At 49.3% G+C, this 25,897-nt stretch overlaps 2 protein-coding genes across 4 annotated transcripts in view; one reads left to right on the forward strand and one right to left on the reverse strand.

Moving 5' to 3' along the window:
• Positions 1 to 1,991: 1,991 nt before the first annotated feature.
• On the reverse strand, positions 1,992 to 6,294 carry LOC139059870 (uncharacterized). The gene is given in 1 exon segment (XM_070538350.1): positions 1,992 to 6,294. A coding segment is annotated over 1 exon segment (993 nt). The 5' UTR covers positions 6,212 to 6,294; the 3' UTR covers positions 1,992 to 5,218.
• An 18,017-nt stretch (positions 6,295 to 24,311) lies between these two features.
• The window catches only part of LOC135909507 (decapping and exoribonuclease protein-like), a 55,644-nt gene continuing 54,058 nt past the window's right edge, over positions 24,312 to 25,897 (forward strand). For 2 of the 3 annotated variants that reach the window (XM_065441477.2, XM_065441478.2), the window contains exon 1: positions 24,313 to 24,793. In XM_065441477.2, coding sequence (XP_065297549.1) covers positions 24,381 to 24,793 — 413 coding nt within the window. In that variant the 5' untranslated portion in view covers positions 24,313 to 24,380. Of the gene's footprint in view, positions 24,794 to 25,897 lie in introns of all 3 variants that reach the window. The other variant, XM_065441479.2, reaches the window with a different exon arrangement.

A 25,897-nucleotide genomic window follows, 5' to 3' on the forward strand; every position in this document is an offset into this window, starting at 1 on the left:
TAAAACAAATCGAATAAATGAGATAAGGGGGGAGGGCATCGCTGTCTCAGGTGCAGCTTTCGGCAGTGAGGAGGAGTGACACCTTCGAGTCGTTGTTTGGGATTTAAACAAGTGTAAAGCATAACCGGTGGCTATAAAGAGGTGCAGCGGTGGCGTAGAGGTAGAACACCCGTATCGCATGCAAAGAGGTCCGTGGTTCGAATCCCGGTGCCGCGCAATTTTCCACCGGAGTTTTAAAAAAAATCCGCGTGTTGATAAAATCGCATAAAAACAGGCCTGGAGTGTGGCCTGATCCCGGTGAGCAGAACCGGTAACACACTCCCTCACCAGAGCAGGATTGGCCACCGTGGTGCAGTACTTCGCCACAAGCTCCTATATGAACACAACAATCAAACCCCGGCCCTCAGTCCCCAGCAGCTGCGAAGCAACTGACCACGGCGGTGGTCAGACCTCCGACGCAGCAGAGGGTGCTAAGAATCCCTGGCTCCGGACAGGCCCGCATTAGAATATGAACCTGGCAACGTTTAACGCTAGAGCGTTATCTAGTGAGTCGAGTCCAACAGTGCTATTGGAGGAATTAGAGTGCAGTAAATGGGATTTAATAAGGCTCACTGAAGTTAGGAGGCCAAAAGACGCATATACAGTGCTAAAAAGCGGGCACGTCCTGTGCTACCGGAGCTTAGCGGAGAGACGAGAACTAGGAGTCGGATTCCTGAATAATAGGAATATAGCTGGTAACATACAGGAATTTTATAGCATTAACGGGAGGGTGGCAGGCCTTGTCGTGAAACTCATTAAGAGGTACAAAATGAAGGTTGCACAGGTCTACGCCCCTACATCCAGTCATGATGACCAGGAAGTCGAAAGCTTCTATGAAGACGTGGAATTGGCTATGGGTAAAGTTAAAACAAAATACACTATACTGATTGGCGACTTCAATGCGACGGTAGGCAAGAAGCAGGCTGGAGACAAGGCAGTGGGGGAATATGGCATAGGTACTAGGAATAGCAGGGGAGAGTTATTATTTGAATTTGCAGAACAGAATATTATGCGGATAATGAATACCTTCTTCCGCAAGCGAGATAGCTGAAAGTTGACGTGGAGGAGCCCGAACGGCGACACTGAAATGAAATAGACTTCATACTCTGCGCTAACCCTGGTATCATACAAGATGTGGACGTACTCGGCGCGGTGCGCTGCAGTGACCACACGATGGTACGAATTCGAATTAGCCTAGACCTGAGAAGACAACGGAAGATACTGGTACATAAGAAACCAATAAATTAATTAGGGGTAAGAGGGAAAATGCAGGAATTCCAGATTAAGCTACAGAAGAGGTATTCAGCTTTAACTCAGGAAGAAGACATTAGCGTTGAAGCAATGAACAACAATCTTGTGGGCATCATTAAGGAGTGTGCAATAGAAGTCGGTGGTAACTCCGTCAGACAGGATACCAGTAAGCTACAGCAGGAGATGAAAGGTCTGATCAAGAAACGCCAATGTATGAAAGCCTCTAAGCCTACAGCTAGAACAGAACTGGCAGAACTTTCGAAGTTATTCAACAAGCGTAAGACAGCTGACATAAGGAACTATAATATGGATAGAATTGGACATGCCCTCAGGAACGGAGGAAGCCTAAAAGCAGTGAAGAAGACACTAGAAATTGGCAAGAATCAGATGTATGCGTTAAGAGACAAAGCCGGCAATATCATTACTAATATGGATGAGATAGTTCAAGTGGCTGAGGAGTTCTATAGACATCTATACAGTACCAGTGGCAACGACAACGATAATGGAAGAGAGAATAGTCTAGAGGAATTCGAAATCCCACAGGTAACGTGGGAAAAAGTAAAGAAAGCCTTGGAAGCTATGCAAAGGGGGAAGGCAGTTGAGGAGGATAACGTAACAGCAGATTTGTTGAAGGATGATGGGCAGTGTCGTGTCCGCTGCCGGACCGGTGATGCAAGCAAAAGACTGACGCCACTCCGATGTAGCCACGAACCCAAAAAGCCCAGTGTTTATTAGACAGCCCCTTTTTATCCCTTTTGCTGCATGACGTCACAGCCTGCGCACATGAGTGCTAAGTCAGATCAGAGAGCCGATAACACTACATCTCCCATTTTTTGTCTTTTACGCAACACATAGAACACAAATGAACCACAAAACAACCAAACAGTATGAAACGTACAAATGGAATGAGTATACAGCACTCAAGTGTAGCCATATCGCTGTGGCGGCCTTATTTCTCGACCGTAGCGTGTCATATAACCACCGGGTCTCCTGTCCTCATATGAGGCAGCAGCCGGCCTTGAATTAAGCACAGAAGGCTCTGCCGAGGCCTTGTTTTCCTCGGATTGGCCTGCAGCGTCCGCAGTCACAGGAAAGTCATAGGATGGTTCATGCACGCCGGTTCGCTCGCTGTACCAGACCAACGCGCGTCTGTTTCTCTCTAGTTCAACCCCGTCGTCTGTGCGCACCCGATAAGACCGAGGCCGCATGGCCCGACTCAACACTTTTGCTGGAATTTCGCTGTCCTTTATCCATACCTGGTTTCCCGGGGTGAGCAGCGGTAGCTGCGTTACCGCATGGCGGCGGTCGTAGTCAAATTTTTGCTTCATCCGCGCGTTCTTGTCTTTGTATCGGAGGCTCCTGAGACCACTCGTCATTGACGGTACTAGCTTTTTCGGGTGCACGGGAAGCGTAGAGCGCAACCGTCGGCTCATCAATAGCTGGGCTGGGCTTGTACCCAAAGGACCTGGGGAGTCCCTATAAGCAAGGTGGGCCAGGTACGGGTCAACCGCTTTTTCCAACATCCGTTTTACTCTCTGCACTGTACGATCGGCAGCTCTATTTGACTGCGGGTACCTGGGGCTGGACGTGACGTGATGAAAGCCACAAGTAGTCGCAAACAATGCAAATTCTGAGGAAGCGAATTGAGGACCGTTGTCTGTTACGACAAGTTCTGGAATCCCGTGCCTAGCAAATATACTCTTGATTTGCTCAATAACCGCCGCCGAGCTCGTGGAAGATAAAAGGGCAAGCTCTGGATAGCGCGAAAAATAGTCTACGACCACGAGATACGATCTACCATGCAAATGGAAAAGGTCAGCTCCTACCTTCAGCCAAGGCAAGCTGGGGGACTCTGATGGCATCATGGGCTCTGCTTTCTGAACGCGCAGTCTCGCGCACTCTCGACAACTGTTTACCAGAGCTCCTAGCTCAGCGCTGAGACCAGGCCACCACACAGATTCGCGGGCCCTTGCGCGACATTTCACAATGCCCTGGTGACCAACATGCAATTAACAAAGTATTTCACTTCTTAGGTTCTGAGGCACCACAAGATGAGACCCATGCAGAAGCACAGGGTCACATATTGTAAGGTGTGCTCTCTCCGACCAGTAAGGGCTTAGCCAACTGCTTACTTTAGCGAGACGTGGCCAGCCCTGCTTACAATACAACCGAAGTTGTTGGCAGGTTGAGTCTTTTTCTTGCGCAAACTTTATTTTGTTCCAGTGGGCTGAAAATTTCAGTTCGCTAATGCAGCCTTGTGCATGGCTCGATACTTCACCGCAATCCAGCTCCCCTATCTCTACATCCGCTTCCGTGCAAGGTGCCCGAGAAAGGGCATCGGCGGTGCCAATCTGTTTTCCTGGGACATAGGAGACAAAAGCGATATCGCATGAGCCTCAATCGCAATCTTTGTATTCTAGGGGGAAGCACATCAAGGGGTGACAGACCGAGTAGCGATACGAGCGGTTTGTGATCCGTCTCAAATTGAAATTCCAGCCCTATCAAGAACCCTTCCAGCCTTTCTGCCGCCCACATCAGCGCAAGTGCTTCCTTTTCTATCTGCGCGTACCGTTCTTCTGTCGGTGTTAATGAACGAGAGTGGTACGCAACCGGCCGCCTTTCCCCATCTGATTGCACTTGCATGAGCACACAGCCGAGACCAAATGACGACGCGTCGGCGGACACAATAGTGCGCAGCTTAGGGTCGAATTTCGCGACGCACTGCGCCGAGGTGATCAATTCTTTCAGAGTCTCGAAGGATTTTCGCTGAGGCAAGCCCCAGTGCCACTCACGGCCTTTCGAGAGAAGGCTACGGAGCGGTGCTGACATGTCGGCAAGGTTGTTCACAAACCTTGCCAGATAATTTATCATGCCCAAAAACCTGCGGACATCAGCAACATTTGATGGCATAGCCATTTCGTTTATGGCTCGAACTTTCTTGGGATCTGGGGCGATTCCCGCCGCATCGACCACGTAGCCTAAAAACGCTACTCTTCTGACACAAAAAGAACATTTTGCCCGATTGAGTGTTACCCCCGCTGCAACCAACCTTTTCAGCACTGCGTGCAGCCGTTCATCATGTTCACGCTTAGTAGCTCCGTAAACCAGAACGTCGTCCATCAGGTTCACTACTCCTTGAAGGCCATCTAAGATTTCCGCCATTCGCTTTTGAAAGTATTCCGGGGCCGAGGCGATACCGAACGGCAGTCGCTGGAAGCAGTACCTACCAAAGGGGGGGATAAATGTTGTTAGTTCTTGACTTTCTTTCGCCAATTTAACCTGGTGAAATCCTGAATTGGCAATTAATTTCGAAAAGTATGTGGCTCCCGCCAATTGCCCCAGTGCGTCGTCTACGGTCGGCAAGACAAACCGTTCACGTAGGACGCTCTTGTTCAGCTGGGTTAGATCCACACAGATTCGTACTTCCCCACTTGGTTTGACTACTGGAACCATTCCTGCACACCATGTAGTTGGGCCATCTACCTTACGAATGACATTGCTCTTGACCATTTTCGCCAACTCTAGTTTGATGGCGTTCTTTAACGGGATGGGTACCCGCCGCGGCACGAAAATTGCAAAGGGGATGGCGCCCTCTTTCATGCGAATGGTGTATTCGCCTGACATCATGCCCAGTCCAGAGAAGAGCTGCGGATACATGTGCTCAAACTGTTTATCATCAACCACATCAAGAAATTTAACTACACCAAGTGCTTCAATGGCTGGTAGCCCTAATACGACACACTGCAGCGCCTCTACAACATACAGTGTTTGTCGCGTTGTTTTGCCTTTCCAAACAATATCTGCTGAAAAACAACAATTCACTTCGAGGCGCTGATTCGCAGCGCTTCTCAACACCGCTTGTGACCTGTCTATACGAGGCGGTACACCGGGGAAATCGGGCGGAACAACAGTGACTTCGGCTCCTTAATCAATTTTTGCACTCACGCGTACACCATTGATAGACACTTCCGCGTATCTGGCATTTGAGCTGTTCAGTGTCCCAACAAAAAAAGTTTTCTCCATCGCCTTCTAGCATAGACACGCCCACCTGGTTGTTTTCTGTTCTCTTGCGACACGCCACGGCGAAATGCCCCTTGATATCACGGTAGTCACACCGCACTGACTGTGCAGGGCACCGGGCTCTCAGGTGGCTCGACCGTCCGCAGAACTGGCACGCCTGCGTTCGCCGCTGTGCTGTGACGCCAGGCTCCCAGTTGTTGGACGGCTTCCTCGTTGTTCGTCGGACTACGTCAAGTTCGCCTGTATTCGCCTCGTTGCTGACGGCCCGGAGTTGCAGTTGCTGTCGGTGAACTGTTTCCTTAAGCCTGGCCCTCGCCAGAGCGGTCGCTAGCGTAAGGGTGGCATCCATCTGGAGTGCTTCCGACAGCTGCGCGTCCTCGAGGCCGACCACAAATCTGTCGCGGATCATTCGATCCCGAAATTCTGCAAATTCACAGCGGTCTGCAAGCTCGTGCAGGGCTGTCACAAAGTTGTCCGCACTTTCCCCGGGTTCTTGCTTTCGTCGATGGAAATTTGCCCTTTATTAGACTATATTCTTCTTGGCGACAAAATGGGCGTGAAACTTTTTCTTCACTGTCTCGTAGATTCGAGACTCCTCTTCGGTAAGGCCGAATGTCTGAAAAATGTTTCTTGCCTGCCTGCCCATGGTGTACAAAAGCGTTCGCACCTGGGCCTCTTCCGTTCTATCGCTGAGGCCCGACGCGTAGCGGTAGTCGTCGAATGACATAATCCATTCTGGCCATTCGGAAGTCCGGTCGAAGTTGAAGGGTGTCGGTGGCGGGATGGCTGCCGGTGGCGGGGCTGCCGCTGGCGGAGCCGTCATCGCGCAGATCGAACGCCGGGTGAGCGCCACAAATGCAACTAGGATGGGGGGTGGGGTCGATCCCATTTCTGATACCATGTCGTGTCCGCTGCCGGAGCGGTGATGCAAGCAAAAGACTGCCGCCACTCCGTTGTAGCCACGAACCCAAAAAGCCCCGTGTTTATTAGACAGCCGCTTTTTATCCCTTTTGCTCTATGACGTCACAGCCTGCGCACATGAGTGCTGAGTCATATCAGAGAACCGATAACACTACAGGCAGATTGTTCTAGAGAAACTGGCCACCCTATATACGCTATGCCTCAGGACTTCGAGCGTACCGGAATCTTGAAAAAGCGCTAACATAATCCTAATCCATAAGAAAGGGGACGCCAAAGACTTGAAAAATTATAGACCGATCAGCTTACTGTCCGTTGCCTACAAAGTATTTACTAAGGTAATTGCAAATAGAATCAGGAACACCTTAGACTTCCGCCAACCAAAAGACCAGGCAGGATTCCGTAAAGGCTACTCAACAATAGACCATATTCACACTATCAATCAGGTGACAGAAAAATTTGCGGAATATAACCGACCTTTATATATAGCTTTCATTGATTACGAGAAAGCGTTTGATTCAGTTGAAACCTCAGCAGTCACGGAGGCATTGCGGAATCAGGGTGTAGACGAGGCGTATGTATAAATACTGAAAGATATCTATAGCGGCTCCACAGCCACCGTAGTCCTCCACAAAGAAAGCAACAAAATCCCAATAAAGAAAGGCGTCAGGCAGGGAGATACGATCTCTCCAATGCTATTCACAGCGTGTTTACAGGTGGTATTCAGAAACCTGGATTGGGAAGAATTGGGGATAAGAGTTAATGGAGGACACCTTAGTAACTTGCCATTCGCTGATGATATTGCCTTGCTTAGTAATTCAGGGGACCAACTGCAATGCATGCTCAGTGACCTGGAGAGGCAAAGCCGAAGGGTGGGTCTAAAAATTAATCTGCAGAAAACTAAAGTAATGTTTAACCGCCTCGGAAGAGAACAGCAGTTTACGATAGGTAGTGAGGCACTGGAAGTGATAAGGGAATATATCTACTTAGGACAGGTAGTGACTGCGGATCCGGATCATGAGACTGAAATAATCAGAAGAATAAGAATGGGCTGGGGTGCGTTTGGCAAGCATTCTCAGATCATGAACAGCAGATTGCCATTGTTCATCAAGAGAAAAGTTTATGACAGCTGTGTCTTACCAGTACTCACGTATGGGGCAGAAACCTGGAGGCTTACGAAAGGGGTTCTACTTAAATTGAGGACGACGCAACGAGCTATGGAAAGAAGAATGATAGGTGTAACGTTAAAGGGATAAGAAAAGGGCAGATTGAGTGAGGGAAGAAACGCGAGTTTATGATATCTTAGTTGAAATCAAGAAAAAGAAATGGGCATGGGCAGGACACGTAATGAGGAGGCAAGATAACCGATGGTCATTAAGAGTTACGGAATGGATTCCAAGGGAAGGGAAGCGTAGCAGAGAGCGGCAGAAAGTTAGGTGGGTGGATGAGAGTAAGAAGTTTGCAGGGGCAACATGGCCACAATTAGTACATGACCGGGATAGTTGTAGAAGTATGGGAGGGGCCTTTGCCTTGCAGTGGGCGCAACCAGGCCGATGATGATGATGATAAAGAGGTATGGCGCAGGCGAGCATGTCCACATTAGCGCGATACCGGGGAAGCCGATTCGGAAAGTCGCAGCGGAAGCCAAGCAACACGTGTGGAATATAACGCAGGAGAGGCAGCTAGTGGTCACAATGGGCGGAGTGATTGAGTACTGCAAGGAAGGGAACTCGGATCGCGACGCAAATGGCTAAATGCGTTACCGACCTGCGTAATTTCGCAAAGGAAGTACAAAGTGAACGGGCACGGTGCCAGATGTTGAAATGCAGGGGTGTGGCATTGACAGGGCAGTGATTCCAATAAAGAAGGAAATTCGTACGCTAGATAAGGCAAATAATTTAAGGTCATTGACTTCAACCGAGAAATGCATCGAGCAGGTCGCGAAGGTGCTTTTGTACGTGACGTGATACATTTTAGCTATTGGCCTCGTGCGCTACCGATGGCGGCGCTAGGACGACGCTCCCGTGCCGTCAGAGGGATAACTCGCCTTTGCCTTGTGCGGCACAACGGCTTGAATAGCTAGACTGTGAAAATTAAGCTGTCGCTCCGACTGCGTGCTCGCGTAGCACGACGCTCTCAAATTACCATCTGTATTTTTACTGCGAAACTGTCTATGGTTAGGAACTGGAAAAAAATGCGTCCGAGATGTTCACAAAAACAAATTTTCATATGGGCTGATCATGATAACAGTGCAATGCCTGCGCTGTTGTGGGAACTATAGAAGGTCTACTGTGCTACTGCTCATCTTTTGAAAATGAAAGACAAGAGCTCTGCACAGCTGTCAGCCAGTTAGATAGAAAACTGTTCACCTTGAACAAGATATTGGGGCCATGGCCTCGCATATCGCAGCTACAAAAGGCCACAAAAGCGCTGCTGCGATGTTTGAAAGCTGCAGCATTGAGTCAGCGTCTGTGATCTGGACTGAATTACTGAACGATATCCCCAGTGGTCTTTCTCTTCTTCTTTTAGTCTTTCCGTCCCCTTTTCTCTTTCCCCTGTTTAGGGTAGCCAACCGGGCTCATTCCTGGTTAACCTCCCTACCTTTCATTTATCATTTGCTCTTAGTCTGTCTCTCTCTCTCTCTCACTCTCCCTTCAGTCGTCGTAATGGGGAGGCCGCGTTTACGGGTGTATGAGTAATTGCTTAAGGGGGTATGAGCCACTGTCTTACGTGACGGACACACCAACAGAAGAAGAGGGCATGAGCCATTGCTGACAAAGAAGTGCTCATATCGGCTCCGTCGTTAATGCCAGATTTTGCAGTGCTAATTAGTTTGGATCCCCAAGATTTTATTGCCACTGTGATCGTGAAGGTATCCGCTATCCTCAGACACCCGACTTTCCATCAAAGGTGCGTTTTCATCGATTTATCGGACTTTCCCTGGTTCACGGCCAATAGGCATTGCTAGGCCTAAGCGAAGCAAAGGCTTGCTAGGCTTAAACAGCCGTACTACTGCGACGACAACATGGAGGTTTTCCCCGCCGCATTGACACACGGTTCACAGATTTCCCAAATGTGCGTGTAAGTAGAGGGAGAAGAAATTGTGCCGGAGGAATTTCATCGCACGCCCGGATGGCTGCACAACGGTGGGCACACAAGCCGAACACGCCGGCAAGCAACGCAGGGTGAGTCGAATTCTGGTACCGATACTCCGAGCTCTCAGCAGAAGACTAAATTCAACAAGAACGTTAGGACCGCAGTTATTCGGGTGGCTCGCATGCCCGCAATGCCTGCGGAAGAAATTGAGATCGTCGTGCGGCCCCGCGGAGGGCTCGATATTTCCAAGGCGGGAGCTGCATGCGTGGCTTCTGCCATCATGGCTGCAGCGGGAATTGAGAAGGCAGATCGAGCTGAGGATATGGCGTGTCCCAATACCCATCCGAGCATTATGGTGCTCAGCACTCCGTGCGAGGAGCGAGCGAAGAAGTATGCTCGAGTACAAGCTATAGTGAGCACTTACGGTACGACCGCCCACGACACAGTCAAGGGCGTGATCAGGGGCATAGCGCTCGAGGACAGCGAAGCCGAAATAATTCAGCAGATCATTACAAAGTACAACCCCCTTGCCATGGGGGCGAATGGTATCGGGAACAAGATGACAATGATAGCACTCTTCAACGGTATCAAGGTTCCCAAGTATGTGCGTTATGGATCCGAGCTCTATCCGTGCAGTATCTACAGGAAGCAAACAAAAGTGTGCAAAGTATGCGGCAAGGTTGGCCACAGCCGCGACGTGCGCCCCACACCGAACGTACTTGTTTGTCTTTCATGTGGTGTTCCTAATCCTAGAGAGAGAGCCACAAGTGTGTCCCCAAGTGCAAGCTCTGTGGCGAAGAACACCCCACTGGGGACCGCCTCTGCAAAGCCAAATACAACGTTCCATACGTCGTGCGGTGACGGTGATGGGAACGCCGTAACACCGAAGAACAGCGAAAGCAAGCACTCAAATCAAGCTCCTTCCCACGCCTAGATCGGATGGATGCACGGATGGATATTATGAGCGTCCCCTTTGGAACGGGGCCGTGGGTAGCGCCACCAAGCTCTTGCTACTATACTGCCTAATATCCTACCTAGGTCAAAAAATTTAAAAAAAACACTATGAACTACCACGCCCCAATTTTCTGATCCCCTATTGCGAACTGGGTTTTTGTACGTCTCCGTATTTTGTCGTTTCCATACTTTTCTTCCACCAATCCTCTAGTCACCTCTTACTAATGTGTATTGCGGACATGTTTGCTTTACCACTGCTCACTCTGAACCCAAGGGCTTCAAGGAGGCCAGTGGTGCTTAAATCCACTGATGGGTAGATGTCTTCACATTCAAACAAAGCATGCTCCGTAGTTTCCCCAGCTTTACCGCAGCAAGCACAAACTTCTTCTTCCTTCTTATATCTCGCTTTATAGGTGCGTGTTCTAAGGCATGCCGATCTTGCTTCGAAACGTAATGAGCTTCCCTTTGAGTTATATATGGTTTCTTTCCCGATTTCGTTTTTTCCTCTCACGTATATATATATATATATATATATATATATATATATATATATATATATATATATATATATATATATATAGTTACTCATGACGGGCACGTTTTCCATTGCCGCTACCCATGAGATTAATTTAGACTCTCTGACTTTCCGCTTGACCTTCTTTGTTGCTGTGTTTCATTTCATTTCATTTATTATACCCTCAGGGCCGTAGCATTACAGAGGGGAGTGGCAAAAAATAAATCATTTCTGTGAAAAGATACTTATACATGGAGTTATATAATGTACCAATGCAAATACAAATACTCTAATTAACAAATCAAATCAATACAAATCACCAAACTACAAAACAATGTAAAATGAGTAGATGATACAGGCAAGCACAAGCAAACAAGAGAAAAAACGAGAAATAACACGAGGTAAAGAACTAATTAGTTACTGTTGAAGCATTTTTGAAATGTTGATGGTCTGTAATTTCTGCAGTAGTGGTAGGTAGGTGGTTCCACTCTTCACAAGTCCTGGGAAAAAATGAATATTGAAAAGTAGAAGTCCTGCAAAAAGGAACGGCTACTTTATGTCGGTGGTCAATGCGTGGTGATACGTACTGGGGAGGAAAGATGAAATCATCGTGTAGAGAACGATGCTCAAATATGCGGTGAAAAAGACACAGGCGATAAAACTTACGGCGAGATGCTAGTGATGGTAGTTCAAGGCTCGATTTCATATTAGTCACACTTGCGGTTCGAGCATAATTAGACATAATAAAACGTGCAGAGTTATTTTGAACCATTTCGAGTGAGTAGATTAGATTGTCATGGAAAGGGTCCCAAACAGAGGCGGCGTATTCCACCTTCGAACGAATCAGTGTTTTATAAAGTAGTAGTTTAAGAGCCTGAGGAGCACGTGAGAAATTCCGGCGAAGATATGCAAGTGTTTTGTTGGCGCTGGCGATTATGGATTCAATGTGATCATTCCAGGTTAGTTTTGATGATATAGTGACGCCAAGATATCTATATGACGATACTATTTCTAAAGGAAAGTTATCAAGATGATATGAAACATTTGCATTAGTAGATCTAGTTACACGCATGACTTTGCATTTTTTAGTGTTTAATTCCATGCACCAAGTCTTACACCAAGCGGACACAGAATCAAGATCAGACTGTAAAATAGCAGTATCGTTAGGACTAGTTATTTCTCGAAATATTACACAGTCATCTGCAAACAAGTTGATATGGGAAGAGACGCAGGAAGGTAAGTCGTTAATGTAGATTAGAAAGAGGAGAGGGCCAAGCACCGATCCTTGTGGTACTCCTGAGGAAACAGGACTCGGAGGAGAGTCAGTGTTATTAGTAGAGACAAACTGGGAACGATTTAGTAAGAAACATTCGAGCCATGCAAGCAGTTTGGAATCCAAATTTAGTAACTGCAACTTATATAAAAGGAGATTATGGCATACTTTATCGAAGGCTTTTGAAAAATCTAAAAATATACAGTCAGCTAAAGAAGAACGATCGAGGATGGCATGAAGACGGTGAGTGAAACATACGAGTTGAGTATCACACGAGAATGCCTTGCGGAAACCATGTTGTGAAGGCGAAAAAAAATGAATTCGATTCAAGAAAAGAAACAAGATTTGAAAATAGATGCGGAAATAGTAAATAGTATGCGGCCTGTAGGTTGTCCACCCTACAGGCCGCATACTTGCTGGTAAGCTTCCTAGTTCTTTTCCTCCAGTGTGAATCAATGTTTTTCCTGTACATATACCTGAGCACTCTCCCAGCCCGTTTACTTTCTTCCATATTCGTCAGCCGTTCTTCATACTCAATTTTACTGCGAGCTTCCCTCACTTAAAATGTAGTGCAGCCCATATCACCCTACAAAGCTTCATTTGTAGTCTTCCCGTGAGCGCACAATGCGAGGCCACCCACTGACCTTTGGTTCCCGTCGTGTCCTGATTGTACCCCGGATATATAGCAAACAACCGCATTTCCAAAAGTAAGTCCTGGAACTATTACACCTTTGCACATACCTCGGAGGCCCTCGTACCTATTGAATCCCCATAGAGCTCTGTGCTTCATTATGACTGCGTTTCTCTTCTCCTTTACAGTTATGGTTTTTTCCTGTGTTTCCATATATCCATTGCATTCGTTTATCCATATAACAAGGTATTTATATTCTGTTACGCGAGGTATTTCTTGGCCCTGTATCTCCACTGTCTGTTCACTGTTTTCATTGAATACCATAACACCTGATTTTCTAACACTAAATTTCAAACCTAAATTGTTGCCTTCCTGTCCAAAGATATTTGCCAGGCGTTGCAAATCTCTTTGCTTGTAGCTAGTAACACAATGTCGTCCGCATAAAATAAACCTGGGAGATGCTGCTCTATTACTGTACCCGCCTGTTTTTATGAGAAATAAAACCCGCTCTTACTTCCTTCTAGCGCCCTCTCCATCCTCACCATGTACATCATAAACAACAGCGGTGATAAAGGGCACCCCTGCCTCAGTTCCTTCTTGATATGAACTTTCTCCTCGCTCCTCATTCCTTTCCATTCAATGCAAACGGTATTTTCTAGGTAAATCTCTCTCAAAAGCTGTAGACAAACATTACCTAAGCCTTCCCGTTCCAGAATATCCCACAAAATGTTGCGGTGTACGTTGTCGTAGGCTCCTGTAATGTCTAAAAAAGGCCACATACAATGGTCTGCTTTGTGCTTTTGATATTTCAATACACTGACAAAGAACAAACAAGTTATCATCCAAACGCCTACCTATTCTGAACCCATTCTGAAGCTCTCCCAAAATGCCATTATTCTCTGCCCATGCTTGAAGCATTATTTGATTGCCTGCATTGCTAGCCCGTATATTACCGATGTAATGGTCAACGGTCTATACGAGTGAATTCTGTCTTTCTCCCCCTTACCTTTATAAATTCAATTCATTCTACTTTGTTGCCAACTTTCTGTACTTCTCTATCTTTTCAAGTTTTTCTCCACTGCTTGCACCAGAGCTTCCTTGCTTTTTCGTGCTAGTTCATTTATCAGCCTTACGGGAACCTCGTCTAGCCCTGTCACTGTGCGCTTCGGAATTTTCTCTTCCGCATTCTTCCAGTTTAAATTTGTCAGCACCAGCTCCTTTTCCCCTTGGGTCTCTTTCCTTCTCTTTTTTTCATGAAGTACAACCTCGTCATTGCCTTGGAAAGATTTGGCTGTTGCTTTTCGGATGTAATTTATTGCCGCTTCTCCTTCCAGTCTGTTTTCTTCTTCGTCTAGGATATGTTGTTGTATTGTTGTTGACTTTCTGCCTAATAATTTTATGGGGTTAGAAAATATTATAGGGGCGGCCTTCTTTTTCTCACGTATTTCTGACAACCAACGTTCACTTTCGCCTTTTAATTTTTCTTGCACCAGTATTTGAACCATGGACTTTCTCTCCCGGTATATTTCCCATTTACTCGTTACTTCATCCTGTGGCAACTGCGCCTTCTTTGCCTGCCTGTGCTCTCGAGATGCTTTCTGTCGTTCGGCGATCGCTTCTCGTATCTCCTTGTTCCACCAGCTTTTCGGTTTCCTTTGTCCTTTCCAAAGAACATGTTTCTGTTACCGTATTTCTGTCGTTATTACGCTTAGAAGCTCACCATATTCCCACTCTTTACTTGGCCATCTGCCGAGTTCTTCCTCGACTCTAGTGATTATATTTGCTATTCGATCAGCGTTCAAATTTGGACTGGCCTGTTTGCGCTCCTTTCTCTCTTTCCCAACTACATGACCTATTTGAAAATGATGCGTTTATGGTCGTTCCCTATGCTGTTAAACCCTTCCTCATCGATGACCATTTCTGTCAACTTATCATGAATTCCTCCTTTCATCAGACAGTAATCAATGGTCGATTGCCGGGCTCTCACTTCCCACGTGAACTGTCCTTCACACTTAGGCCCTGTATTCACGATCACGAGGTTATGTTGCTCACAAAGGTCCAGCATTGACTTCCCGTTATTGTCGGTATAGCCATCTAAATCCTGTATGTGGGCATTCATGTCGTCTAATAGCACAATTTCAGCTCCACCCCTGAAACCCTTATTATCAGTGCTTATGCATTCCACAAATACGTAACGCTCAGCCGTGTTTCTTTGCCACTCATTGCACCTGATAACCAAAGATGCTCTTGACATTGTGAATTTACTCGTCCATTTGGCTCCCTGATGGACGAGCGTTTCGACTCCCCCTCCCTTCATTTCCGACTTAGTTCTGTTGCACCCTTCCTAAGCAAAATTCTCAATAACTGGCGGCGCTCCTGAGTCTCCTAGGTGCGTTTCTGTAACCGCATACACCCCTATTTGTTCTCTGTGTAACTGCTCCTCAATCTCTGCCCACTTTTCCTTTCTTCTGCCGCGCTGCATGTTTATATAGCCTATTGCATGGCGAGCTCTTTTTCTTGTTTTCCTTCTTTTTCTGTTATCGACGGCGATGCTCTTCTGATGTTCCCCGAGGGGACCTTTTTCATTACTATCTACTCTGACCTCCTGAGCGCCCGCGGGCCCCCTAAATAAGCAACAGCGTGACCACCAAATCGTCAGCCCACTTCTCGTGCTAGCCTGTAATTGAAGTGGATCCCGTCTCGTTTAAGATCACCACAACTTCTCACTTCCCTGTTTACTTCGACAGCCTCGAAGCCTTTTTTTTGGCTCATTTTCCATATTGCCTCATTAGCAGCCACTACGGCTTTTTGTACATGACTGTCACACACAGGCAGCTCCGGCACCGTGCACACCACGATCTGCACCTGAGTGGACAGCTCACGCAAGTCGTCCACCTCCTCGCCAAGCGCTGGGCTAGTCCTGGCCCTTTCTTCTTTAGAACATCATTTAGCCCACCTGCTACTATGACGAGTTTGCGCACGTGGGCATTTTCCTCGAGCTTTTCTTTTGCTCGCTCCATGACAGAACCCAGTGTGCGCCCTGGAAATGTGCCTACCGCCACACTTTTGTCGCATTTCACCTTCCCCAACATTTCTTTTGAGCACCCAGCCAGGTTTGAATCACCAGCGATAATCACCCTTTCACTCTCTCCTACCCCTCCCTGCTTCCCTTTGTCATTTTCCGCGTGATTAGGACTCGAGAAGGGGCATTGTCCCCTGGGCTCCTGCTTTTTCCGCGTAGCGGCCTCCATGTAGGTGCTGCGCTTTCCAGCTAACCCTTCATCACCCTGTCTGTGTTCCACGAATTTCTCTGACCCTCCCGCGCCTGTCGCGTCGGTGGTCTGCGTTCCATTGTCACGCACAATCTCGGTCACAATGGCGGTCCTGTTCAGCTTTTGCTCGGCTGCTTCAAGTCTTTTTTGAACTACCTTCCGTGCCTCACGCTCACTGTTTATCTCATTTTTGAGCTCTTGCACCTGTTTGGGAAGCTCTTCCTGGAAAACCTCCATTTTCTGCAGCCTAGCATCGACATCACATTGTGTGCCGGTTGATTCGACGCCCTATGCATTCTCACTCGTTTCCTCATCTGCCTCGAGGGACCCCCCGTACTGCCTGCTTTACCGGTTTTCTCTCCATGTATTGCACGGCTTTTTCCAAATACTATAATACTATATCAATGCAGAGCACGCGCCTTTTAGAAAAAAACGTTACGCACAGGTTCCAAATTCTCAAAGTGCCCCGCTCGCTCATCCTCAAATCCTCAAAACACACCAGCTCGCGCAGCGCTTCCCGTGGCGGAACCCACAGAGCGTCGCGCCATGCTTCACGCCGCGAATCCCTTTACGCTTCGCGTCATGCCTCCCGCTGCGCATCCCGCGGCCGTGACTCGTCGGACAGGAACAGCTGCGGCGCAAAGCGATCGCGCTCCCGTCACAAAGTCAGCTGGGCCGACGTAACCAAGGGCGAAGTTAAAGGCAGCAGCGCCAGCCATAACAGCTCCACTAGTGGCCCAAGCACTCTGAGCAGCTGGCAGGCGGGGATTGCCAGCCCCTACTACAAGGAACTCGAACAACTCCGCGCAACCAATGCGATGCTGGTAGAAAACACGCGCCGGCTTGCTGCAGCGCAAGCCGAGGTCAAGAAAGAACTTCAAGCACAGCAAGCCCATCCAAGGACAGACCCAGCTCAGTCACCTGCGACACCTCCACGCTCCACGGACACATCATCACTCCAAGGCATACAATCAATGGACACAACCCAAGATGAGCCCCAGGAGGAGAAGACCACTGATCCAACCCCCAAGAAACGAGCACGCACCGAACCTACACCCACCATTGGCCCGGAGCAGAACACCGACATGCTATCGCACCAAGGCACAGAATCGAAGGACGAAACCCAAGACGCGCACCAGGAGGACAAGACCACTGACTCAACCACCAAGAAACCAACACGCACTTCATCACGACATTACAAGGGCCTGACCCAATTGGAAACTCAGCTCGAAGCCAAAATTGAAGCGCTCGCCAACACCTATGCCAGCATGGCTGCCGTGAGCCACCAACGACCGGCGCGGCTGGAGGAACTGATCACCACGTCCTTCTGCAACATACAAGAGCGTTCCGACTTCATTGAACACAGCCTCAAACCAATAGAGCGCAGCCCCATCTTTTCAGCGCAATTCGCCGACCACCCATACCTCCAAGAACAGACGCAATCCCACCCTTCGCGACAACTATGTCCCAACCCCAATCCACAATAGGATCGCTACCGGGCCTTACGGTGTGGCAGTGAAACCGCCACATTTACAACAACAAGAAAGCAGTGCTGCAACAACATATTACCACAGTAAACAAGAAACCCGACGTTATCCTGCTGCAAGAAACGGCGACGGTGACCCCCTCCGTCTCTGGGTATCACACCCATGTTAGCCAACCGGAGGGACGGGGCGTCTGCACGTTCGTCCGCAAAGGGCTCACGTTCATCGAGCACCAACTCAAGCACGGCCGCAGCAGGGTGCAATACGCCTTCACCGAAATCATCCCTAGCAAACAACGAAAAGGCAGCCTGTTCATCGCCAATATCTACAGTAACCCCAAGCACAAAACACAGAAAGTCAAAGCCCTACTACACACAGCCAGCACCCAAGCCAGAGACAACACGTTGCTGATCGGAGGGGACTTGAAGGCCGCCCATCCAACGTGGGGTAACGTGAAGGACACGGCCAAGGGACGGGACTTATTATAGGAAAGCCTGGACCACAACTGTGTCCTAATCAAAGCACACACGACGCACAGCACATGCAACGCACAGCACTCGCAATGCAAAGCACACGTCACACAGAGCACACGGAACGCACAGCACACGCAACACGCACACGCAACATATACACGCAGCGCACAGCACACACAACGCAAAGCACACGCAACGCAGAGCACACGCAACACACAGCACATGCAACGCACAGCACACGCAACGCACAGCTACACGCGCGCAACCACAATGCACAGCACACGCAACCCAGAGCACAGGCAACATACGCGGGCGCGCAACGCGCCCACGCAGCACACGCGCCCACATGCAACAAACACACGCAATGCACAGCACACGCAACGCACAGCACAAGCAACACACACACGAAATGCAGGGCACACGCAACGCACAGCACATGCGACCCACGCGCGCACACGCTATGGACAGCACACACAACACACAGCACACGCAGCGCACAGCACACGCAACACACACAAGCAAAGCAGACCACATTCAACGCACAGCACACACAACACAGACACGCAACATATGCGCGCACACGCAACACACACATGCAACGCACAGCACACGCAACGCAGAGCACACGCAACGTAGAGCACACGCAAAACACACACGCAACGCACAGCACACGCAACGCACACCACATGCAATGCATAGCACACGCAACGCACAGCTCACGCAACGCACACACGCAACACACACACGCAACGCACATCACACGCAATGCACTGCACACGCAACGCAGAGCACACGTAATGCACAGTACACGCAACAAACGCGCGCGCACGCAACACACACGCGCAACACACGCGCGCACACGCAACATACACACGAAACGTATAGGGCACGAAAGGCATTACACACGCAACCCACGCGTGCACAGGCAACACACAAACACAAGGCACAGCACGCGCAACACACAGCAAATGCAACGCACAGCCCACGCGCACACGCAACGCAAACATGCAACACACACATGCAACGCACAGCACACGCAACGCAGAAAACACGCAACACACGCACGCAACGCACAGCACACATATTACACGTGCGCCCACGCAACGCATATATGCAGCACACACACGCAACGCACAGCACACGCAGCACACACAATGCACACAAGCATCACACACGCAACGCACAGCACACGCAATGCAGAGCTCACGCAAGGCGCAGCACACTCAACGCACAGCCCACGCAACACACACACGCAACGCACACACGCAACACACACATACAACGCACAGCACACGCAGCACGCGCGCACACGCAATGCACACAAGCAACACACACGCAGCGAACAGCACACGCAACGCACAACACAAGCAACGGACAGCACAACAGCACACGTGCGCAAACCCAACGCAAACACGCAACACTCACACGCAACGCACAGCACACGCAACGCAAAGAAACGCGAGGCTCAGCACATGCAACACAAGCGCGTACAGGCAACGCACAGCACACGCAACGCACAGCGTACGCAACGCACAGTACATGCAACACACAGCACACACAACGCACAGCACATGCAACGCACAGCACATGCAATGCACAGCACATGCAACACACGCACACAACGCTCAGCACACGCAACACACGCGCGCACACGCAACCCACACCCGCAACACACGCACGCAAACGCAACACACAGCACACACAACGCACAGCACACGCAACATATGCGTGCACACGCAATGTACACACGCAATGCAGAGCACATGCAACGCACAGCACCACACGCACACACACGCAATGCACACAAGCAACACACACGAAACGCATCGCACACGCAACACAGCGCTCACGCAACGCACCGCACACGCAATGCCCAGCACACGCAACACACATCACATGCAATGCACAGCGCGCGCAACATACACACGCAACACACACGCTATGTACAGCACACGCAATGCACACATGCAACACACGCGCGTACACGCAATGCACACACGCATTTAACACACGCAACCTACAGTGCACGCAACGCACAGAAACGAAATGCACAGAACCCGAAACACACGCGCACACGCGCAAGGCACACACACAAGACACACGCAACGCACAGCATACGCAGTACTCAGCACATGCAACGCACAGCACACAAAACGCACAGCACATGCAAGGAACAGCACACGCAACGCACAGCACATACAACACACACACAGAATGATCAACACATGCAAGGCACACCCGCAACACACAGCACACGCAACGCACAGCACATGCAACACACAGCACCCGCCACAAACGCGCAACCCGCTGCACATGCAATGCACAGCGCACGCAACACACACACCCAGCGTGCAGCACTTAACACATAGCACATGCAACGCAGAGCACTCGCAATGCAGAGTACACGCAACGCACAGCACATGCAACGCACAGCACATGCAACGCACAGGAAATGCAACGCACAGCACACCCACGCACATGTGATGCACAGCACACGCAACGCACAGCACAGGCAACATACACGCACGCACGCAACGCACACACGCAACGCATGCGCGCACTCGCAACGCACATACGCAACACACGTGCGCACATGCAACACACACACGCAACGCACAGCGCACACAGCACACACACGCAACGCAGAGCACACGCAGTGCGGAGCACATGCAATGCACAGCACAGGCAACACACACAGAGAACATGCAACATACACGCGCAATGCACAGCGCAAACAATGCAGAGCACATGCAATGCAGAGCCCATGCAACACACAGCACACGTAACGTGGAGCACAGGCAACGCACAGCACACGCAAAACACGCGCGCACATGCAACGCACAGTGCACGCCACACACACGCAACGCACAGCAAACGTGTGAGAGAACGTTACATGAGAACGTTGCAGTTCATCAGTCTAGCATGAATGAAAGAGAATGCACACCAAAAAGCCGACAACGACTGCTTAAATACACTCTGTCCCCCCTAGATCCCTAGGTGAGAGAATACGGCCGTTCAACCATCGACCAATTCGGAGCGTGGAAAGTCATCCTAGGCGACTCGCGTTTGAGGGGGAGTGTTTACACACTAACTTTAGCACAGGTTTCAGTGACCACACCAAGGCGAGAGGTTTTTCGCAGACACAGGTCTTGCTCTCAGCAGGCGCCCCTTGATTCCAGAGTTGACCCCGCATACAGTGGCCGCCGCGTCTGTCCATTGACTGATGACTTATAAGGCCCGTGAGACGCACTGCAAGACATCTCCTTCCAGGAGTTCCCCCGCTCCAATCAAACCTTTAAGACGGCGACTCCACAAACAATACTTGGTCCGCCGATGCCGTCGAGACATCCCGGCGCCGTTCGGTTGGGTACGCGGCGCATTGTCGTCCTTGCAAAGCGAGTCGTCGCAGCAGACATGGTGGCACCGATGGGCTGTTGACTCGACGGATTGTTGTTTTCACAAAGTGAGTCATCGCAGCGGGCCGGGCAGGTTTCGACGGTCACTTCTCCTGTTCACCAGCCCCTGCAGGCCGTTCGTAACAAGCCGTGAGGTGCCCCTTTGTGATTCGCGCTGTGGCGGCTTCGACGGGCAAAACTTCGTTTATGTAACGTAAACAAAGAGTTTTTGCCTTTCTTCTTCTATAGAGCACGTTTTCTGCTAGGATCTTCTGCAGGAGAACACCCTGATCGTAAAAAGGAAGAAACAACGAAGACTGGCCACGGGAATGCGCAGTGCAGAAAAAAAAAGATTGCTGCGTTCGCCCCCGGGCCCTATGCTTCCGCGCTGTGGCTCGACAAAAAGGGTCCGATGCGGCACGTCACCTAGTTTTGCACGTTGAAATCTCGACACCCTCATTCGCAGGAGCGGCACGTCGCGGATACAATCGGATATTGCCAGCGCATAAAGGCTGTTTCCCATGGTGCGATTGGGGCGAAAATTATTGTTCTGGACGCAAGTCGCAGAACAATTTTTGCTGACATCTTTCACCTGCATTTGAGGGAGTGCAATTACCGTCGCAGTGGTGCGCAAGGCTGTCCCCTGCTCACGAAGTATCCATGCCTGCATCATTAAATAAAAAGAACCTGGAAACTAATAAATACTCGAATTTTCGTATTATTAGTCGGTAATAGAATAAGTACACGATTTTTTAACTTTTGAAAGCGTTGAATTTACGACACCTTGCGGAGGTGGCTAGTGAGACGCTGTTCAAAACCGCAAGTATGAGCGTGCTGCTTGTGCGGCATCGGTGGCGTGGTTCCACAAAGTACACTCAAGTTTCCTTGTTACTGTGGAAGCCTCACCGTTTTTCCTGGTTGAGTATTTGCTTTTCCAGAAGAAGAAGCTATTATTGAGTGTGCATGTATAAGCAGCTGGCACAATTTGCAGCATTGAAGAGGTTGACTACGATGGCGGTCAAGTAGGCACGTGCCTTATGTTGACGGCGGCGTGCTTTCCCGGCCTGGCTAGCGTGCAGCTTCTGCTTTTAAACAAATTGTGTAAGCGGAAGAAAAAAAAATTGTATAAAGCTCCTAAACCGCAGGCTCTGGTGGGTACGCCCTATCAAAACATAACTAAAGCTGGCGCGCCTCTGGCTCCACAGAGCTACCAACGCGTGGTAAAACAGGGAAGCACACATTTTGCAGTCGCTTTGTTTCTTCACACATTGCCCCTCCCACATCCAGCTATCGCTGCGACTCTGCGACGGCGCGACCAACATGTTGGCAGCCATTCGCGGTGAGCCCGCGATGTCGCGGCGGTCGCTGAGGGACGGAATTCGTAGTGTCGCTGACTGAAAATCGCACCATGTGAAACAGCCTTAAGGAGGAAGTGCGCAAACATGCACGCTCGCAGTCCCGGTGGGATGCGCATGCGCGCAGGTGTCAGTCTTCAAAAGAAGGGTGCGCCACTACAAAGCGCGGACGACCATTACGCCACGCGCTTGCATGCGCCGCTATATTTTGTGGGCGAGTGTACTTTGTTGAACTCTCGGCGCTGCGCCAAGCTGTTTTGTAGTCCTGTCATGACCCGGCCGTGTACAGGACCCAGGAAATTCACTAGGATGTTGTTGAGATTACGACAAATATATGACTGAACCGGCTATTCTACTTGGTTCAACAGTACGTGAAGACGTGCCGCGATAGCTAGCGCCACAAGAGACAACCCGTAAAACTGTAAGGGTTTCATTCTGTAGCGCTCCACGCGGACCCGATGGGCTTTGTAGAATACATTTACACGTGAATTGCAGGCCTCGATTACGATGTTGTATGATTCACCAGCCATCATCTTTGTTTAATTTTACCCAATAGCTTTCGTAATTGTTTTCGTGAAATAGTTATTGTTGCATTCAACGCCGAATACAAATTTCAACATCTACAGTACTTAATAACGGTTCATTACCGTTAGTCGTCCGAGTGTTGTACTTCTTCCAGCCTTGATAATATCTCGTAGCTGGGCATTCTGGCATGACATAGACATGCAATGGCGGGTGTAACAATCCTACAACTGATAACCTTCAATATTCTCACGAAGTCACGTGCTCTCAAAACATGACCTATTTTCGTTTAACCGTTCGCCCCTCAAGATGTCGATCACGCTCAGGCGCCTCGCACGCTGTCATTGAAGGGCATGTAAACTTCTATGACACTTTCTTTCCCATGATAGACATGCGTTGCCTGTGTACCCTATCATTAAACGTTTTTTTTCATCGCTTCACCTGCTGCAGCGTGACTGCCACCTTGTAAGTACCGTTAGGGTGGCTGGCACAGTCCTCGCACCCATCCTGCTCAAGTAGTGGCTTTGGCACTGCGCTAACATGCCCGAGCAAGTGACGAAATTCCGGCCGCGGTGACCTCGTGTCAAGGGAGGCAAAATGAAAAAAACAAGAATGTGTGTGTACCGGGCTCTGGGTATGTGTTACAGAACCACAGGTGGTAAAATTTACTCCCGTGTCCCCAACTACGGCGTGCCTCATAATCATATCAAGGTTTTTGGATGTAAAACCCCAGTATTATTTTTGTACCATTGTCGTGAGGAAGCAAGGGTCGGACATACTAGTATGGTTGTCAGTAGAACGTGCACATTGGCAGTCAGCGGGAAAACCATTTGCACGCGCATGTGTACAAAAATGACTGGCCAACGACGCTCATTGCATCCACTTTTGCTTGGTGTGTGCTATCTACTATTCGCCTTTCATTTCCCCTCAGCAGTACAGATATGCTTCCGGTGTGTTAAAGAGCACACTGCAGGTGAAATTACTGCACGTGAACGGAATGAGCCAATCGCTGGCTCTTCCGCATCGAAAAAGAAGAGAATCGCATGCACATCAAAACTTCAGGGATCTTAGAGTACAGCTGCTTGAAGCGCCCTCTGAATAAATTTACCGATGTTACATATCACGGAACAGGCAGAAAGCGAGCAGTCAGTTGCCATAACCATTTGCTCGCGCCAGGAGTGATATGTCCCCTTCACTACATCCTGGGATGGCGTACGGTCATGATGCATATTCGCCGCGGGAGTCACCACCTCAGGATGATCACCCTGCTTCATATGGCAATGAAATCGCGTCAATGGCAGTGATATTTAATTCCTCTTCTCAAAGGGATCACAGTTTAACTTTTGATGTGCCTCGTGAGATCGGTTGCTACTCAGTGGGAGGCAAAACGCGCACATACATCGATAGTCCCGTCAACAAAAGGTACCTCCGTGCTGATATACCGTGCAAGACGGCCGAGATTAACCTGAAGTATGGTCTAGAAGGTAGAGTGCCAAGGGACTGGACGAAGAGCGCTGCGTTAGAAAACCTACTTCACTGGGTTGATCGCAACCGAGGCAAGGTGATGCCGCCTTGTTCCTCTGAAGAAACACAACGGTAAGTGCGTTTATTGTTTCAAAATTTATCGCAGCGCTTCGTGAATTATAGTTGACTCTATGCATTATGTTACGCTGAAGGCGGGATGGAGGCTAACTAGGGAACCAGTATGGTCTGTCGCTTTATCATGTTTAGCCTTGCATGAACATCGAAGGGTATCAATTATTCCCAATAGAAAATATGCATAATGTTTTGCTCCTTGCAATTATTGCGGTCGTTATTTATATCCTCTAGGCGTCGACCACATGACATACTGACACGTGTGCATTGTTTTTTTTTTTTCATTGGCAATTTACAAAGCCTAACCGCTGGTTTTGCGCACACGTGTTGCGAGCCACAGCGTTTTTTTTACAGCTGCTGTCAATTTACCTTCTCACAATAATTTCGCTCAGACATAAAAGTGCGCTAGTAAACGCGGCATGAGCGGACGCTGTGCGTGTATTGTTCACAAAGGCTAGGGTCATCGGAATACAGAGAGACGGAAACGAGATTTGTACAAGGGAAGAGTGAGCGCCGGAGGAAGATGCACCTACGGGTCTTTAATTAAATTAAGCTTCTCTTGCCGACTTAGCGGGCGCGTTTCACTCGCGACAATGGGAGCAGACTGTTCTAGCTCACGCAGATTCTGGTGATACGCCGCAAAGGCTATCGGCCGTCTACGTGTACGCGGCCAATGCATCGACTCATCGAATCTCGTGTATCAGCTGAAGTGATCGCTCCTGAATACAACATGTATTTACTGTCTGCACGCCACCAGCAGTGGTTGCTTAGAGGCTTTGGTGATGCGCTGCTAAGCAGAAGCTCGTAGGATCACATCCCTGCAGCGGCCGCCCCCTTTCTGTAGAGGCGAAATGGAGAAAAAAGAAACGCATGTGTGCCCTTCATTGGGCGCACGGTAAAGAACCCCAGGTGGTCAACATTAATCAGGACTCCCCCACTACAGCGCGCCACATAATTAGTTAGTGGTTTCTGCCTTAAAACCAAACAACTTATATTTTTATCCAGCTTATCTATGGTGGTTCCTGACCGCGGCCGGGTTACGGGACTCGTTCGTAGCCAAAAATAATTCGGCGTTTCTCACAGTGTGGTGCCGTACTTCCAGTC

The sequence above is a fragment of the Dermacentor albipictus genome, chromosome 5 (assembly GCF_038994185.2).
Source record: "Dermacentor albipictus isolate Rhodes 1998 colony chromosome 5, USDA_Dalb.pri_finalv2, whole genome shotgun sequence".
Taxonomy (NCBI): domain Eukaryota; kingdom Metazoa; phylum Arthropoda; class Arachnida; order Ixodida; family Ixodidae; genus Dermacentor; species Dermacentor albipictus.